The sequence below is a fragment of the Apodemus sylvaticus genome, chromosome 3 (genome assembly GCF_947179515.1).
Source record: "Apodemus sylvaticus chromosome 3, mApoSyl1.1, whole genome shotgun sequence".
Taxonomy (NCBI): domain Eukaryota; kingdom Metazoa; phylum Chordata; class Mammalia; order Rodentia; family Muridae; genus Apodemus; species Apodemus sylvaticus.
This window is the reverse complement of record NC_067474.1, coordinates 32,460,971-32,473,968: the sequence shown is the minus strand read 5'-3', so window position 1 is coordinate 32,473,968 and position 12,998 is coordinate 32,460,971. Positions and strand designations below refer to the sequence as shown.

Genomic DNA, 12,998 nt, shown 5'->3' with positions numbered 1-12,998 from the left:
AATCTTCTGCCCTTTATGTAAATGCAATTGAGCCTTCCAAGAAATGCATGCTAAATAACCCCAAATTATTAAGGCTATATGTTTGGAGATTCATATCTAAGAGAAGAGCCATGGCCCCGTCCTTGGGGCGAGTGAGGTAGAGCAGAAAGTATTCCATGACATAAATGCTCTACAGAAACTTGCCTTTGAGGGGCATTAGTTATTCAGAATAAAGCTGGCCAGGATCAGGGAAGTCTTTCCTGATCAATAGATGACACTTAAATGCAGTTTATAGGTCAAAGAGGTATTAGCCAGTTGACAGTATGACCTTATTCATCCAAACTGTTTGGAACACTGTGTTCCATTTGGAATGGGTGATCTTAAAGGCCTGGGTATCAGAGAAAGGGAGATACTGAGTAATTAACAAATATTTGCTTTAATCAACCTTTGCGTTTGGCTTTTAACCTTTGGAAAAGTCAATAATAAAATGATTAATTAAAATTCCCTTTAGTCTTAAAATTCCTTTAATGCCTTTTGTTCTCCTTATATAAGTAGTCAAAAGAGTTTTTAAAATATGAAATTATTTAATGATATATTTTTACAAAATCTAAAATAATTCTTTGAATTTTTTGTAACATAGCTTACCTATATATTTTAATTAAGATTAGTCCTAGTTGGATAGGTTTTCATGAAGTCTTATTTTTCTAGTGTCTACTATTCTATATTTTATGCCTTTCAAATCAGTACTTCTATAATCCTGTCAAGTTTTCTATGGTACTTAAATCTCTTTTACTTAAAATTTGTATAAAATAATTTTACATATCTTGAAATGTACATAGAAAACCTAGTTTCAAAAGTTTACATTTATCTTTCATTGCTGATAATTGTATGTTTTCACAACTCTATCAAGTATCCTTATTTTTTATTTCTCAGTGTTTTCATTTTTCTCTGAAAATTTTGTTGCAACTATTTTTCTTTTTACTTATGATAAATTTTATAACTGATTTAGATTAGTTTAATGGTTACATTGCATATTTTAGCATGCAAATGTAATCTGTGAATCTATGTCACTAACTTTACCTTCATTTTAAATGTCCCTGGGCTTCTAGATATTTTAATATATAACACTTCCCTCCATTTACATTGTTACTTTAATGGTTTTGTCTCTCGCCTTTTCATGGTGTTTAAACAATTTGTTTATCTATACATCAGAGCAATTAACATAAAATATTTCTTAAACTAACTATTGAGAAATGTTTGTTAACTCTGCTTAGGCTATAATTTAGCTATATTAATTCAAAGAAATATTTGAGATTAATTCTAGAATTCTGGCATATAGCAAACATCCTTTTTATTGAGAAGTTTTATGGATGTATAAAATGAACATGTATATATTATGTATATATTAATTTACACTAATTATATGGATCCTTTATACATATATGTAGTATAATTCTATGTCTGAGGTTAAATGCTTGTAACTGTGTGTGTGTGTATGATGTTCTTCATGTTCTTCAGAGGTAGCAATACAGTTATTAACTTACAGAAGTTCATATACTTTGGGAAAAACACTTATGCAATTTGTGAGCTGTTACATAATTATTTTGAGACTGGATTTATTCCTTTGAAAGAAAATGAATCAGTGCCATCAGGAACCATTTTGAATGCTTCTGTGAAAGCCTGCCTATCAGATCGAGTCAAGTCAGGCCAGGTGTTACAGGCAGATTTCTTGGTTGCTGACTCATGGAACGATAAGGGGGGGATACGCTTGAAGCTCAAGGTGAATCAAGGTGAATCAAGAATGTTCTGTTAATCTTGGAGGAAGGAACAGGGCAGAATAGTTAGTCCCTGGATGGGTACAGATATTGATTGCACATTAGCCATTGTCTCTGCTGGCTTGTGATTTTGTTTCTTATGATACTATGAAATATACAAAACCTAAAAGAATAAAATTCAAGGCTGCTGCAGTACTGACAGGACAGCTCTCCTGATTTCTTTTTTTTTCTTTCTTGCAAATGTTATATTGGTTATGTTCTTTGTTTACATTCCAAGTGTTGTCCCCGTTCCTGGTTTCTCCTCTACAAAACCCCAATTTTACTCCCCATACCCCTGCCTATATGGGAGTGCTCCCCCACTCATCCACCCATATCCTCCTTTCTGCCCTAGCATCCTCCTACACTGGGTCATCAAGCCTCCACAGGACCAAGGGCCTCCCTTCCCATTGATGCCAGATAAGCCATTCCTCTTCTATATAGGCAGCTGGAACCATGGGTCCCTCCATGTGTACTCTTTGGTTGGTGGTTTAGTCCCTGGAAGCTCTGGGAGGGGCAGTTCTGGTTTGTTGATATTGATGTTCTTCTTATGTGGTCCAGAGACTGAAGAAAAGGCCATCCAGAGATCACACCATCTAGGGATCTATCCCCTCTGCAATCACCAAACACAGACACTATTGCTGATGCCAAGAACTGCTTGCTGACAGGAGCCTGGTATAGCTGTCCCCTGATTGGCTCTGCCAGAGTCTGACCAATACAGATGTGGATGCTCACAGTCAATCACTGGACTGAGCACAGGGACCCAAATGGAAGAGTTATGGGAAGGACTGAGGAGCTGAAGGAGATTGCAGCCCTCCTGATTTCTAATCTTTGTCTCTGAGTCTTCTCTTCTGTCTTTCCTATAATCATCCTCTCCCCGCAGCCCCCCTCAGAGGACTGTTCCACTTCCTTCTGGCCAGACCAAAACACAGTGCTATATGACTCTGCAGCTAGTAGAATTTGGTTTAAAACTTAGTAGCTATGTATGGCAAATATTTAATGCTCAGAATATGTTGCTGTTGATAGTGTCTTTAGGTAATGGAAAGTGTTGCTTCTAGATTTTGAGATTCAGATTTAAGTTATTTCAAAATGAGTCATAATTATAGGTATAATTCATCACATCGCTTATTAAAATCTAAGTATATTAATATCTATTTTCAGGAGATAGTCTAAGCAAAGATAAGTTTGGATTCCAATCAAGTATGATTATTTTGCTCAGTAATCAATACAGTCCTTTTGATAAGCTTTATTTAAGTTATATAATATTAATTAGGGAATTCAAAACTATAGTACCAAATATCCTTAAGGTCTTCATCTATTACATAATGTTTATATTTTTTAGCAGGTGTTAATAGACATGTGTCTTGACATTTGCTGTTTTAATTTATGAACAAACATTTTTGAAACATGTTTTGAAACATGTGTTTTCAAACATGAAACATAGTATAATATATACTCCCTCTATGTATATGCACTCATTATATACATATTCATTATATATATAATCATATTTATTATATATAATCATTAGTGATATGTGTATATATATATACATATACCTATTATATATGTTCATTATATATATATAAGTGTCTGCATAGCCATACATTTCTACCATCTATCTATCTATCTATCTATCTATCTATCTATCTATCTATAGACATAGCTATATAGATTACACTAACCAAGATGAGAATTTGAAAGCTTGCTGTGTTGAAAACTGTCTGTACTAATATATCAGGGTTCTGTACTTAGAGACAATATTTCCTTTCTCACTGCCTTCAGTTTTATTGTTTATATAATTAGAATAAAATATCAATAAAGATAAAAATAGTGATCACATACAATATATTTTAAACTACCTATAATTTAGCGATGCAATTAAAACGGGGGTTGAAAAGTATTTGATTTAATGAATGGGCACTCATTGTTTCTTTAACAATTTTTCACTCATATTAACATGTTGTCTTAATATTAAAAGCATATTTTTAAAACATCATTCTCTTGCAATTACAAATGCAACACATATGTTTCTATGTATGTATGTATGTATGTATGTATGTATGTATCTATCTATCTATCTATCTATCTATCTATCTAAACACACATTTTCTTTAACAATCTTGTATGCATCCATTGTATCTTGATTACATCCAAGTCTTGCTAATCATTTGTTTTATTAATACAGTAATATGAAATTTATAGCCTAACCTAATTTGAACATTTTAGTAAGTATAATTTGTGGTTATGACATATGTTCTGGTCTAAATATTTTTCCATGGTCCTGTAAATCTTCCAGTTTGACTCCTTCATGGTATTATTTTAAACACAGATTCATCTAAACAGAGATTATATACAAATGTTACTGTCACTCAGCAAAGCCTACGGTATAGAAAGGTTTTCTTTAGAAAATCAATGAAATTGCCCTTATTCACAGGTGAACACGTTTTATTTGGAGCATGCTGCTTATGTTTGTGGCTCCTAGAGTGACATCTGTGCATTAATTAGCACATGTACACCAGTTGATGACGATCCATGAATTGTAAGAGAGATTACTGTGAAGTAGCCTTTATCATAATGATGTGAATTTTTATGATAGGAATCCATACATAGCAACATGATATTTTTTATGATAGTTGGCTTATTTAAATATGGACTTGCAAACCAAATAGCATTGCATTTGGATGTTACACGACAATGTAAATATATATATATATATATATATATATATATATATATATATATATTAGCAATACATGGACCAATCATACTTAAAATCAAGGAAAATACTGATAATATCCATACAAATACATAATTCAGCTTCTATAATAGATAATTAAATGGCATTGTTCAGACAAACTAAGGATTTATTTATCTTACATTATAACAAGACACCTGGTTGGGAGGGAGCACTTAGAAAATGTCAGGATAAATTAATTGGTCTATCTTTTCATTTTAGTTTCTAGATATTTTTCTTAGTTCCAGAATCACATCCTGGTTCTTGGCAGCAAGAAGAATGAATGGGAATACTTGGAAATAGTCTCCTCACATTTTACTAATCAGATGGTATAGTGTGAACACCCATGTTAAGAGCATGTGTGAAGTAGTAGTTGTAACACTGCTTGTATGGCATCCATTAACATTGAAGCTTTCTGGGCCAAGGGGGGAAACGATAATTTACCTGAGAAAGAAAGTAGCAATGTGCATCAGAATCCACACTGGACACACCTTCCTACTTCTTTTAATGTGAACAATGCCTGCTTAATCTGCTGAAAGCCCCAACATAGATATGGCGTCTGTATGTCTTCTGACTTACTTTGCTCCTCTCTTCATCCTATACGGTCATAGATTACTGAATTATTTTTTTTCAATTATCTTACCACATAGATTACTTAGTGCCTGATAATATACCACCTAGAATGCAACCCATTTTAATCGTGGACATCCGTGTAAAACTAATGTCTGCTTAAAAATTTAAAATTACTCTCCCATAGCATTGGGAGAGTAATAATTGAGAGAGTTGATAAATCCTCAAGTCAGAGAAAAAATACAGAATATACAAGAAATTGCTGACATTTGATATAGTATAAAGACAGAATTGCCTCTGAAAATCAGTTTGCAAAGTTTTTACTTATGGGAAGTGAAGGAGTAACCTGTAAGAAATGATCTCATAGCACTTTAACGGCATTCTCCTTCACCATGTGATGTAAAGAATCATGAAAAGGGACAATAGACTGTCCACTTTCCGTACTCCAAAGAATATGCTTTTAAAAACCAGAAGTGATTTTGAATTGTATTGCAGTACTAACAGGGGAATATACTTACCAGGGCTGCAGGTACACAATTGAGCTTCAAGACTCAGGTAGGAAAACAGGTTGTGGACACTTGCTGTGTAATAGGCCACGTGCTGCCCACTATTTTTCCTGAGTAAATGTTAACGAAGTTATTAGTAGGGATGTCTACCTATATAAAGCAGGAAAATGGCAATTTTGTGGAGAGAAGACAAGGGTTAAAGAATTTCCTGTCCTATTTTTCTCGTAATGGCTCAAATCTATTGAAAATGAATCTTACCTTGTTCTCTTTTTTTATTAAAATCCAATAGTTACCCGAGAAGATGAGTTACTACATGACATGATTTAGAAAGGGAAGAGTTAATGATGTAATTATATATAAGTTAAAGTGAAAATATTCCTAACTGAAAATAATAGAATAAATTAAATATTCTTCTGTTATTCTTTTTTGATTATGGGTGCGTAAGTGTCGCACTGAAGTTATTGTGCTACTACTGGCTGGCAGAAATTAGTTTAAGGTATTCCAGGTTTAATTGGTGTGTTAGATATGAATTTGGTTTCAATTTATTTCAGTGATTGGTGATGATGGACTTTATGTCATGCTGACGGGCCAGGCTCGACGTCGTATAAAGGTGTTTAGAAGTCTGATCGAAGAAAACGACTCAATCATCTCTTCACTATCCCGGGAAAGTTTTCTTTTTGACGCAGAGTTAAAAGATTCTACAGTGGCTGAGCTATTCGTACCTTCAAGGAAATTAACAGTAAGAAATTTTATTTATTTATAAATACAAAGATAACAATATTACAATTTTTATCTCTCTTAAATTTTTAGATGCCAACAACTTTAGGCATTTAAATTGACCAAAATAATATAACCTTAAGTTATAAGAGGTACTGATAATATTGAACTTAATACTTGATTGAAAATTTTAATCAGAGAGCCTTCAGTAGGTATTGTGTACTTGCAATGGATACATGGTATATTTTATAAAATGACAAGGTAGGCATGGCTGATACACTGGAAGAGAAAAAGTGTTAGCTTTGGATGAAGGAATGATGACAGATGACTTAAGGAGGGATAGAGACGGCTAGTAATACGTGGCTTTAAAATCACAGCAGGATGGGTTTTTATTGTTTTTCTTAATAGCCATGCTTAAGGAATCACAGAATAGGTTTAATTATTATTTTAAGATAATTAAAATATATTTTTAAAATCTCTGACTTGTGTGTAATATTTTGTAACTGTTAATGTAACAAAAGTACAAGTTTAATATTGCTTGACTTTGTATAGGGGTTAGATTAAAACCTTTCCTTTTCTTTAATATGTTTTTAAATTTTAAAAATTACATAATTTCCCATTTCCTCACCTCCCTCTTTCAATATGTGCACCCCTCTGCTTCTACTCAGGCTTATAGACTCTATTTCTATTTTTTATTTTTACATGGATAAAGATGCATAAAAAATTGAAGCAGGGTGTGTCTAAATTTAAGTATGGACAACACCATTCCACAGATGGAATAAATGTGAAAGTGACCTGAGTCCCAGCCTCTATCTCTCTCTGCTTCCTACCAGTAAACTGGTTGTCATTGTCTCTCTCATACTACCTTCATGTTGGACTGAATGTACTTTCAGATAGTAAACCAGAATTAATTCTGCATTCTTTATATTGCTTTGTCAGAGAGTTTGTCAGAGCAACAAGGAAAGCACTGGTCTCTTCCTTCAGAGATCTAATTTCTTTCTTTCGGAGGTCTTTGTTAAATTTGTTCCTAGATAGATTCTTGAGACTGTTGGGAACTGAAGTGGAACCTGCTCTCTTTCTCAGTATGTTTGTTGTTTTTGGATGTTGAGTTTGCATCCTGCTGCTTTGCTGGTAATTTCTAGAAGTTTTCTCGGGGAACTTTTGAGCTCTTATTATAAAAACATATCATCTGCAAGTAGATATAGTTTGACTTCTGTTCTGCCAATTTTTATTTTTTCCCATTGTCTTGTGTTCCAGCTAGTGTTTGTGAGCACAAAACCAAAAAGGAATCAACCGAATTAGGAATTAATTTTTTAATGATAAAAATTCTGTTTCCTATATTTAATGACAATTTCATACAAAATAATTTTAAAAAATGATTGTAATAATTGAGAAATTAAGTAATTCACTGGCGTATGCTAAGATGAATTTAGGATACTTAACTTGACATGTGTTCTTTATGCTTGTGTGCAGCTGTTAATATGTTGTATGGACATAAGGGCTCTGCCATACCACTTTCTTCACTATAATTACGTTTTTCTTTATTCTTCTCTCATACAATATATTATGACTGCAAATTTCCCTCCTTCCACTGCTCCGTTACCTGTAACCTCTTCCTCTGTATCCCATATCCATTCTGCCTTTGTTCCCTTCAGAAATGATTAGGGTTCCTAGGGATAGCAAACAAGTCTGGCATACCAAGTTAGACACAAACCCTTCTATCAAGGCTGGATGAGGCTTCCAAGTAGAAGAAAAATTGATCACCAAAAGGCAAGGAAGTCTGGGACCCCCCCCACTCCTACTATTAGGAGTGCATAAAACATTTATGATTATAATCTAAGATCCTCTAAGATTTTGTTCTCTCTAGCCCTGGGTAATTAGCTAGGTTTTCAAGACCAAGACTATATTCCTTGCTTTTGAGTAGACCTTAAGTGCAATTAGAGAGATACTGGTATTATCAATGTCAGTATTATATATTTAGAGATTTTTTTTTACCATGCTGGTAGTTGATGTGGAAAACACAAGCTCAGAAGAACTTTTCATACCTCTAAAGAGTTCCAATCTAGTTGAATTATGATGGTGAATCTCAGTTGACAACTTGATGATATTTGAATTCGTCTGGTAGACACATCTCTGAGCCTGCCTTTGAAGGATTATCTTTACTAGACTGAGGTGGGAAGGCACTCCCATGGTAACTGACACAATTCCTTCTGATGGGATTCTGAAATAAACAGGAGAAAAATTTGCTGAGCACATGCATACGTCTCCCCTCTGATTCCTAGTTGTAAATCCAGTGTGAACAAGGTTCCCCAAGCTCCTGCAACATTGATGTTACTTCCAGTATAGGTTCTACTACATTGAACTTAATTTCCCCATTTAAGATTTTTTTCCAGTTACAGAAAAATAACTAAGGAAGGAGTCTATTCTTGACCACATACATGTTAGATGCCTTAGAAGAGTGCCAAGTTAATTGAAACAAAGTGTGAAGAAATGTTAGAGATGTGAAGGTATCTCCTGGGAGAGGAGGAAGCTGGTATGTCTAAGGAAAGGTAGTACTTGTCTATAATACAAGAACAGAAGTAGTTAAACTATGATTATAAAAATTATTCAAATAGATATTTAAGAAGAAAGTAGCCATGTTAGCTTAGGCAAACCTTATACCTTGAGGGAAATTGCGAGGAAGAGAGGAGTGGGATGGGAAAAAGGGGAGAGGATAAGGTATTGGAGGAGAGGGGGATGACAAAGGGTCAGAAATTTGAACAGATGTGTGTAGCAATGGAGGATAAGGAATTGGGGGTAACCACCAGAAAGTTCCAGATTCCAGTGAGGCCTAAGAGGCTCCCAGGACACAAGTATGACATTAGCAGAAATACCCAACAAATGGGAGATAGAGTCTGTAGAGACCATATCCAGAGGTTAGGCAGGGCCCCCAGTTGAGAAATGGGGCTACACATTCATCTCCAAATATTTAACCCAGAATTACTCCTATCTATAGGAAACATGGGGACAAAGTGTGGAGCAGATACTAAAGAAAAGACCATCCAGAGACTGCTCCAACTTGGCATCCTGAGAAATGTCATCTATTCCCCTGAAGGAGCAGCAAGTACTTTAAATAGGGAACCATTTCACAAGCTCCTAGAATATATCTTTGAAAATCTGTAGAGGAAAAAAATCATGTTAAACAGGAAAGACTTAGTGTTGAATGATCTGAGACCAAATCCAAGTCCATTAGGAGTCTAGGGGGAACTTTAGACTACACTGCAATTAGATTTATCCTCTATTTATGAACATACAAAGACTAAATTGAGACAACTTGTGAATACCCAAGGAACCAAGAGGCCCTCTGTGATCTGGGAAAGGAGAACATGAAAATTGAGAAAGGGCCACTGTTCATAAGAGGTAGAAAACAGAATAAATACTGTCCATGATATAAACTTACTGAATAGTTAAAATTTTTAAGTAATTCAATGACCTACTTAAATAATTTCTGTGTGTGAAAGTAGAGCTGAACATTTAATGATGATCAACATATAATTAAAACTGAAAATAAAGAGTAAAACAATAACATGTAAGAAAAGGTTAAATGAAACCTATTTAAAAACAATTAAATTATTGTTGCTTGTTCTTGTGACTAGTTGTTTATTTCTTAACATTTAAAAATTGTTTATTTAAGTTTCTCGTGCAAATTACCTTTTGAAAATTCTGAAAACATCAATTTGGCAAAAATAATGAATGTTAAATAGAATAACTATTGTTTTAATTATCAGCATTAAATACTTATATCCTTGTACTAGAATTATCACATATAATATGGGAGTAACCCAGTCAGCTGTTAGTCTGGATCCAGACCAGTCAACTTTCTAACTGTGTTGCTCCTTACAATTCAGCACTTACAGTGTTGTGACCTTGGGAAGGTTTATTAGCATTCTGTGTATCAGTGAGCAATATTTACAAAGTTCGGGGCATGGTATGTAATGCAAATAGGAAAATTGATCTTTTAAAAACATAAAGCACTATTGGGTGATTTACTAAGATCAATTTGTATATAAAATACTAATTTTAACAATATGATCAGTAATTATAGAAATAATATTTAAAGTTGAAAACTATATTATTTATAAGCTAAAAAGTTATTCACACTATCCCATAGCCTAATAGGGTATAGAAATTTTTATCTAGTGTCTTGGGAGGTCTGTTCCCACTGAGCAACTCAGATATTTTCAAGTTACTGAACCTCATCCAGCTGCAGACATCTGTCACAGGAACACAGGTGGAGCCCATGGTTGCTCCAAATGCTGCATGTTACAGTTACCTTGCTTTTCAACAAATCAATCCATTCTTCTCTTCTTAGAAGCAGAAATTTTGATTAACACCATTTTTTCTTTATATGACCAAAGATCAGTAATATTAAAAATATAGTAAGGTTGTTGTTTTTTTCTTTAAGACACTTTACCCCTCTAATATCATAAATCTTTCAAAGTTTTCTCCTGGGATTCTTGATGGCTTTTGCAAACCCACTCTAGATGATTTTTTGAAGTTGGCTTTATGCTTTACTGCAGGGTCCTCCAGCAGATTGTCTCTTCATGCTTTTGGTTTTTCCTTCACACTTATTTGATTCTTCCCAATTGTTCATTAAAGAACTACTTCAGTGCTTTGTTCAAATACCCGTTGACATTTCAATTTACCTGATTTGCTTTTGTGATGCATTTCGATTAATTTTTCTCACATTAGAAACAAACATTTGGAATTAAACTCACAGTTATTAGAGGTTTATACAGATTTATTGAAACTATTACATGTAGATATACTGTAAGTACATGCTGTGTGCTACTGCTTTGTGAAGACCAAGTATCATTTTTTCATGTATAGAGATGGGCTTGACAATGAAATATGTATTGCGACATCAGTAGTATTTCTCATAGATCAGACATGGTCATAGGTTTTGAGGCAAAAACAAATATTATACAGCTGAAGTTTGTGCTTTTACCTGACTTGGTGATGGCTTAAAAGCCCAATTTGCTTACCTATAGTTCGGTAGTTACATTTTGTCCTTACAAGGTTCCTGAGTACAATCTAAATGATAGCAATTATGTCCTATTAAAAATATTAGTGAGAAAAAATATTCGAAGCATATGAGTGTTAAGTTATTCTACACAAACATTTTTTGTCTTACTTGGGATGGAACTCATAGCCTTGAATCAAAAGATGTTCTACTACAGACCTTTAATACCTTTAAGACAGTTATTCTGAGTTACAATGTTTATAACTAGTCTAAGATGACCATGTTTTGCCTCAAGATCCAGGAGAAGCTGGAATTAGAGGAGCATGGTACTGTGTCTATTTATACAAGTTAAAAGAAGATATATATCTTTGTTTTTTTTCTCATTGATGGTTAATTGTATATGCTAATGTGGGTGGACTAAGGAAGCTAATAGCTGGCAAAACATTATTTTCTGGCTCTGGTGTGTCTCTGGGGGAGCTATGCACCTGAGTTATTTCAGGATAAGATTAAGTATTTGATTTAGTAGACTGAGTGAGAAGAACCACCCTTATCAATGTGAGTAGACAACATTTTTTTCCATTGAAAACCTGAGCGAAACAAGAGTAGGGAAAAGTAAATTGGGTTCTTGTGAATTGAAGTATACAGATTCTGGTACTCTTGGTCATCAGATGGAATTTTAAACATATGTTTGAGACATTCGATATTATTCATTTAATTTTCAGTAGTTAACAGTGTCATTTATATTTTATCTATATAGCATTCAAAATCATTGCATTGTTTCTCCTTAGTGTATTTTTCTGTCTGAAATTCATCCTTTAAAAACTAGTTCAACATACTGTATAGAACCAGAATCACATTGATTTTTCTCTATTTCTTAATTACAATTAAATGTAATTTAATTATGAAAATATAAAAAATTGCAAGTTGGGAGTTATTCCACTTTAGCTTTTTAAAGATATAATCATATTTACAGAACAAAGTAGAAATTTTATAAAAATGAAAAAAAATAAAATAAATTTGATGAAATTATTACAAATGCAAAAGGTACCAAAAAATCTTACAATTTCTCAATTAATAGCAATGGTCTCAATGTCATTTGGTAATTAATCAAGAAAGAAAGCCTTCATAAATTTTGAGGAGTCATGGATACCCTCTTGCATAATGTTTAGTTAAGTAATTAGGACTAATTGGTTGACGACCTCGAGAAATGCTGAGGTACATAAGGCACAACATGTCTGTTTAAAATTCTTGGTAAACGGCCAACAGGAAGGACAAGTTTATCCCTTACTTCAACGTATGAGCATTGAACACAGACCCGGCTTGTCCTCTATGTGTTCCTTTAATTGAAAGGCTAAACTTTGCAATCACTCTCACTCTTTGGCCATGTTCCCATGTCCTTCTTAACTTCTCCTGGAGTTCCCATGTACTTTATATGGCCTGTTCATTTTCCAATCTGTTTAAAACCCTTATTTCTATTCCTTCCATACTTATACTAACTGCATATTGCACATAAATTTGACTTGAATCACTCTTTTCTATAGTACTTTTAGTAAATTTTATTTATACATTTTCAATTTATTTTTCCTTTAAAATGTTTGCTATTTTCTATTTCATGTTTTGATTTTACGACTACATAATTCAATATAAGTTTTTTTTAATAATGCCGATTTTCCTTT

The 12,998-nt window shown here is 33.6% G+C and overlaps 1 protein-coding gene across 1 annotated transcript in view; it reads left to right on the top strand.

Moving 5' to 3' along the window:
- The window catches only part of Cnbd1 (cyclic nucleotide binding domain containing 1), a 347,578-nt gene that overhangs the window by 207,062 nt on the left and 127,518 nt on the right, over positions 1-12,998 (top strand). Inside the window, exon 6 of the mRNA XM_052175437.1 lies at positions 6,155-6,342. Within this exon, the coding sequence (XP_052031397.1) occupies positions 6,155-6,342 (188 nt within the window). The remainder of the gene's footprint in view (positions 1-6,154; positions 6,343-12,998) is intronic.